Source organism: Arachis ipaensis, chromosome B08, assembly GCF_000816755.2.
Source record: "Arachis ipaensis cultivar K30076 chromosome B08, Araip1.1, whole genome shotgun sequence".
Classification (NCBI taxonomy): Eukaryota; Viridiplantae; Streptophyta; class Magnoliopsida; order Fabales; family Fabaceae; genus Arachis; species Arachis ipaensis.
The window spans coordinates 12,782,957-12,789,905 of record NC_029792.2 but is presented as its reverse complement, the minus strand read 5'-3'; the positions used below and the strand labels follow the sequence as shown (position 1 = coordinate 12,789,905).

Sequence of the window (6,949 nt, the reverse complement as noted above, 5' to 3'; positions counted from 1 at the left end):
ATAGCTGCCTTTCCTCCTCAATTTCATTCACAAATGATGAGCCACCCTTTCCTCTATTGTTGGATCTTTTTGCTGGAGTCTTGCACTTTAGTGATGATATACACTCGTGAGGACTGTCCTAAACATATAAAATCATAATTGTCATCCTTTAAACGGTAGTTAGCAAATGAAACATTACCAAAATTTCTCCAAATAAAGTATTAAAATGTACCAAAGAAGGTTGCATATCATAATAAGTATTAAGGTTGACAACTCTGCCCAATATATCAATAGAGTTGTTGCAACCATTTTTCTATAAAACAAAATAGAAATACCATTCCTCTACTCAGATTTTATAGTAAAGAAAATAGGTAAAATACTCTTCCTGTATATATATATATAGCATAATTGATGGATGGATGGATAAATTTGATTGGAGATATTATAGAAAAAGAGTTTCTTATTAATGGTAGGAGTAGTGGACACTTCTTTAGGAGTGTTCTTTTCAATTATATCTTCATCATCGCATACCCTCGTGACCGTATACACTGGATCATACTGACTAATATTACCAAACTTAACATTTAGCTTGAAAAGCACTCTCTTGTCCATAATATTGTTAAAAGTTGGTGGATAGTCATCTTGTGTAGAGACCTAAATTTTGGTAGATAATGGGAACAAGGTCCACGTTAAGGTTTTACCAACTTTATACAACAACTACTTCTAATATCCCCTAATATTGAACTCACCTTCTCCTCCATAACTTGTTCAATGTGCTTGCCACACAACATTATTGTTTCCTTGTCCCACAAAAGCAACATGATGCTTCTAGTGCCATCAAAAACTATCACCTCCACCTTGAATCTTCAAATGAATGCACACAAAACACACATATTCAGAATACATACATAAACCCTTCATTAATTTAATATAAGAATGATAACAATAAAACTATATAGGAATGCATGAGTTTTGTCAAATGGACTTATACAATATACCTTAGTGCATCATATCTGTGTGTGTGACCACACTTTCCACATTTATATCTATTGCCAACAGGAGTATTAACTTTTTTCGAACACTTCCTGCACGACTTGTAAAACCAATCATTCTTGCTTATATTGATTGAAACAATAGTTACAATCATCCAAGTGGGACCTTCCTATATGATCATATATTCTCAAATAAATTTGAACTCTAAAAGAGTCTTTCAATAATTATTGAATTCATTTTTAAGTCGATAACTGTATTTCTAATCACCTTTGTTTGATTGAGGATGTCCTCTATTGTTTTCACTGAAGCATTACCTTGTGTCAGCTCTTCAGCACCTGACCATGGACCACGTGATGAAACCTGACTTATATCCTCATGGAGGATGATGTTGTACCTCTGAGCAATCTTCCAGGTTAAAATAATGTGATCAGTTAAAAGTTAAAAAGACATTATCAACTACAATACATTCCGTTGTTGTTGAAATTTCCAATTATTAAATGAAAAGATAATCTTACTATTTTTCCCAAATTTCCAATTATTATTCATGCTTCGAGTGTATTACATCAGAATAACTAACCTGTTTCTAAACCCAACTATCTCTTTCAATCCAGGGGTCGACGTGCAACTGGAAAACATTGAAATGACTCTGCACTGATGACTTTCCGTTCCACCTTGTTGCTTTTATTAATTGTAACATGACTATAAGTAGTTTGACTCCTATCCTCCTCAAGATGTGGTAAGATTTGACCAACCATGTGGCCAAACATTACACACCCGATTCGATTGTTGCTGTGTTAGCAAACCATAATAGAAACTTATTAGATGAAAGGAACATTGGAGATTTTGTAAAACTACACACAATATGTTAGAACACGCACTCTAAATCTTCCAGAACAACAGCCAGTCATTTTGTCTCTTTTCCTTTGCTTGTAACCAAATCCCTAGGATCTTCTTTCCCAATAACTTCAGCTTGTCAATGAAAAACTTCCAGTGGAAATGTAGGATTTTGAAAGGGATTTACAGTTGTCCTTTGAGAAAATATCAAAATTCATCTTCCGGGTATTACCCACGATGCATTTTTTTTATCATAAACAATGAAATTGCACATGTTGTACAACTAAAACTGAACAATTTTTTCACTCCACTTTTGAGCTAAGGGTTTGGGTATTGATGCATGCATTCTGGTACCCTTTGTATAATCCAACATGATAGTGTTAAAAGATAAATCTCATTGACAAAAACACATTATCAGTAACCCATATGGAGATTCAAAATAAGTGAATATATTCACCTGACTATCTTGAATAATCAAGTCAATGCTAGCAAGCTCTTTCTCGTTAAATCTACTAGGCTCTTCCCAAACTCTTATGGTTTATACCTTGAAGTTCCAAGCAAGCTTCCTTGTATTCACATCATGCAGGTTATCAAAGCTCTCAGACATGTCTAGTGTGTGTGTGTGTGTGTGTGTGTGTACTTAGCTTTGCAACCCAACTCTTTTTTTCAGGATCTCCAATGAAAATAATTAGGTTGGGTACATTTTGCCTTTATATAGTAAGATAATCAGATCATATGCACTTTCATTTCTTTTCAAATTTAAAACGATTTGGTTGTTTTGTAAAGAAACACTTGTCCATCAAAGAACACCACCACTTGTCTACCATTGAATCATATACTGTCTTTCTATTATATAGAGGAAGATATTTGTTTTATAATGATGTAATCTTGTCACTTTTTATAAAGTCATTTTTGTGTGTTAAATTCGTTAGCTTTCTAACTAAAGATTATTTTGCCATAGCTTCTCTCTCTTATTCTATCTTGCCAAAGAAATCATCTTTGACCACAAAGTTTTTGTCATCCACATAAGCCCTACTTCACCACCGAGTTAAAATGGTTCTAAATACTGGGACTAACAATGCTTGCGCCCTGTTGGAAAAAAGAATGAAAGTCAAACACAAACATAAAAAGAATGACATTCAAAAATAAAATACGTAAGAAATTAACTGTATACTAAATTTGGTGAGTTGAACCCAATTTTACTCTTTGAGATTAGTAATTTGTACTAAATTAGTCATTGATTTTTTAATTGAATCATAATCATCTCTAAGATTGAAAAAATATACTATGTTAATTCCTAACTCCCTTTCTAACAAGGACTAACATGCATTTTTTCAATGGTCAATACTACGGTGCTAAAAGTAAATTTTTTCAGCACGTACTAAAATTAGATGGCAGTAGGGGAGTGTGATGCATGTTGGTGAGTGTGGTCCACACGCAGACAACTTCTGCTGCAACAGTGGGTGGAGCCGTGGAGTGTAGGTTGATTTTCTGCGATGGGTTGATTATATTAGTGTGTAAGTTGTTGCTAATAATAATTAAGCTAATGGGCTGGGAAATTTTTGTTGGATAAGGTGTTTGTTGGTTCCAAATGTGGGCTTCAGGTTATGAATGGTCTCCTACCTTGCTAGATAAAAACTAGTTTGGTCATATGAGAAAAACTTAATAAAGCCATAGTTGGATAGATTTGGCATTGGGTTTGAACACAGTTTGATTTTGGATTTAGGAAGCAAAAGGTAGTGTTAAAAAATTTATTAATCCATATTGTGATGAACGAGAGGAATAAACACCGTTGACAAAAAAAGAATGCTTGAACACAACTTACACACAACATAATACTCTTTTCAATTAGAGTTCATATAATCCTTTTGAGAAGGATAGTTATTTTTTGGAAGAGTTCTGTTAGGTAGATAATGGGGTGCGAACAACGTGAATAATGGCTGCATTCCAGGCTCACTAAAACAAAAAAATATTCTATTCCATTTATCCATCACAATCCTATTCTCTCACCTTCCACCTTTCTCTATTTTTACCGCAGCTGCTTCACTCTCCCTCCCCTGTCACACAATCACCAACGCACCTCACTGCCACCGCCACCATCTGAAGAAGCAACGCACTGCATCGCCGATGCACCTTTTTCTTCCATGCGTCGCGTCGTCTCTGTGCTCCCTGCAACTGATGCTGCCGCTACACCTTCTTTTTCCCTTCATCGATACTTGCTTAAGCAGATTAATGAGCTAACCACTAGACCAACCCGATTTAGTTATTGGTATATAAGTTAGCCAATACTACCATGTTGAACTAGTATTGTTTCGGCAGATGATAAAATAAGGTGGATGCAAGGGAATTTGGAAGCATGTTATCGATTGTATTGCATGCACAGACAAAGTCTGAAGTGTAGTAGTCTTGCAAAAAAAAGTTGTTATGGTGACAAAAGATAATTAGTTCGACGTATGTTATTGCTAATGATGATTAAGCGTTTAGGTTGGGTTTTTTGGTTGGAGAAGGGCGCTATTGTTTGGAACGGTGGGTTTAGCATCATAATTTGTCTATCGTCACTCCACTGTCAGTCTTCCACGCTCCAACAACAAAGTAACACCAGAGATGTATCTCCTTCTTCCTTAGCACCCTAACCCTTCAATGTTGACAACATTTTTACAACTCTTACATTTATTATTATTATTGTTATTGTTGTTATTGTTGTTGTTGTTGTTGTTGTATGGTTTATGGTTTCTGATTTATATTTAAAAGGTTAAGGATTTAAAGTTTAGAATTAGGGATTAGAATTTATGAGCAAGTTAAAAGGCTTAGGGTTGGATTTTAGGGGGTTTAGTGTTTAAGAGTTATTTATTTAGTATTTTTTATTTAGTATTAAGTGTTTAAGATTTGTAGTTTAGGATTTATAGTTTAGGTTATGATTAAGACATTTTAGATTTGTGGTTTGGACTTGGGAGATGTTCTTGAGGGTTTAGGGTTGAAACGTTATGTGTTAGAATTTAGGATTTAAAATATAAGGTTTATAATTTAGGGTTTAGAGTTTATGTTTAAGGATTTAGGGATGTGTATTTGGTTTTTTAAAAAAATTAGTTTATAAATTTTAAATTAATAAATATTAATTTAAAATGAACAAAAATTTAGTATAAATTAAATGATTTAAAATTTTTTCTTTTTTTATTATTTTAAATTAATGAGTATTGTTTTAAGGAAATGGACGAGGAAGCCTATGAAAAGTTTATTGAACATTTGGACATGCATGAGTTTATTTACCAATGAATGTTCAGCCATATTCATATTATTTGAACTATTGATGACCCAAAATTCTATTTATTGAATAATACAAAAATTTGCAATCAGTTCCACTATCATATAAAAAAGCGTTAGCGGATGGCAAAAAGCCCCACAAGATAATTATCATCATTAACAGGAAATTAATCTAATGTCGTTAAGCCATTTTTTAATGACAAATTCTCCAGGATTCACTTTATCGCAAAATCTGCCTATACATATTCAATCAACATTAATACACAGAATTTAATTTTTACTACGTCTATNAATTATTGTAATAATTGATAAATATTAAATAAGATAAATTCTAATTTTTTTATTAATATTTTTTTATTATTAAATATTTTCGTAATAATACTGCAGCTGCCAATAATATAATAATATATTGAGGATCTAATCCAATTAACTTTATGACCAAGACCCTGTAATTAATCATTCACTCAAAATCTCTCTCAAACATGATCATTTATTCACATCAATTGCTCGTACATGTGCCCTAATTTTATTACTAGAACACAATTCTTAAAAGAGAGAATTGAATTTTATGGTATCATGAATAATTAATTCACCACCCTACAATTCTTTCTAATCTCCCCACTAGTCCCAGTGAGGGGACTAATATTTCCCATCTTAACCATGGCAGCAGCAAAATCACTGAAAAAAGAAACACTATTGGCACTATAAGACCGAACCAAAGCATCTTGACTCCCACCATTGAAAAGCACTTGATCCGAATGAAGAAGGCCGCGTTTGGCAACAAGATCTCTGTAGTAATTGTTGTCGAACCGAGCTGGAGTTAGGGTTTCGAGAGGGGAGAGGTTTGCATTCCCTCCGGTGGAAGGGCAGTTGGCTTTCCGTGATGTGGCGAAGTTGGCGTCGATGTTGGTTTCGTTGTAGACGCGGTTTCTGAAGAACTGGCATTGAGCTTGGCCAATGGTGTGGGCGCCGGAGAGGGCGGTAAGATCGCGAGCATTTAAGCCTTTGGCGGCGAACCTGGAAGTGAGGGTGGAAAGGTCGGAGAATGGTGAAGGGATTTGGTTGTTGGCTGCAGTTTGGCTTGCTGTTCTTGCATCCCTTCTTCCTAGCCCAACTGTCCATGAAGGTCCTCCTAGCTATAATAGGCAGATTCAAAAAAATAAAAAGAAATTATTTTATATATTTCATTAAGAATTTAATTTTGATAAAAATACGTAATGCTATATTAATAAAAATAATTATCTTTTTCACATTGATCGCGTGAATGATCCTTCAAAAAAAAGATATGATTGCATAACTGTATAAAACGTTTCATACTGTTAGTGTATTAAAATTAATTTTTTTTTAAAAGTGAAAACTCAGGTAAAATTGTTTTTACGTGAAATTAATAATTAGAAAAATAATAGTACTTGACCAATAAATATTCTCATTTTTTATGAGCACTTGATTAGCAATAATTTACATCCATATTTACAGAATTTTATATAAAAAAATTTTGCACACAAAAAACATATATTTTGTATCTATATTTACTACAATTTGCATACATAAATTAATAAAATTTACGGGAATGGATTCTCTCAATTGTTAAGTATGATCTTTAATTCTTTATTGTTCTCTCTCATATTTATTCTTCGTCCCACTTATAAAACTAATGGTGATAAATCACACTTTACTCTCTCAATTGTTAAAAAAAATTAAGAGAATTTATTCCCAAAATTTACTTGTTAAAGATAATTTAATATTTGTGTTGACTAAATAATGACTAAAATTACTAAAAATTACTTATCTCTAAATTTTTTTAATTTAAAATTATTAAATAATAATTTAATCAAATATATTAAATTATTTAATCATTTTTAATTATTAATTTTAGATAAAC

General features: G+C 32.8%; 1 protein-coding gene across 1 annotated transcript in view; it reads right to left on the bottom strand.

The window, feature by feature from the left end:
- LOC107613841 (peroxidase P7) overlaps nt 5,494–6,949 on the bottom strand; it is a 4,176-nt gene continuing 2,720 nt past the window's right edge. The window contains exon 3 of the mRNA XM_016316010.2: nt 5,494–6,203. Coding sequence (XP_016171496.1) covers nt 5,652–6,203 — 552 coding nt within the window. The 3' untranslated portion in view covers nt 5,494–5,651. The remainder of the gene's footprint in view (nt 6,204–6,949) is intronic.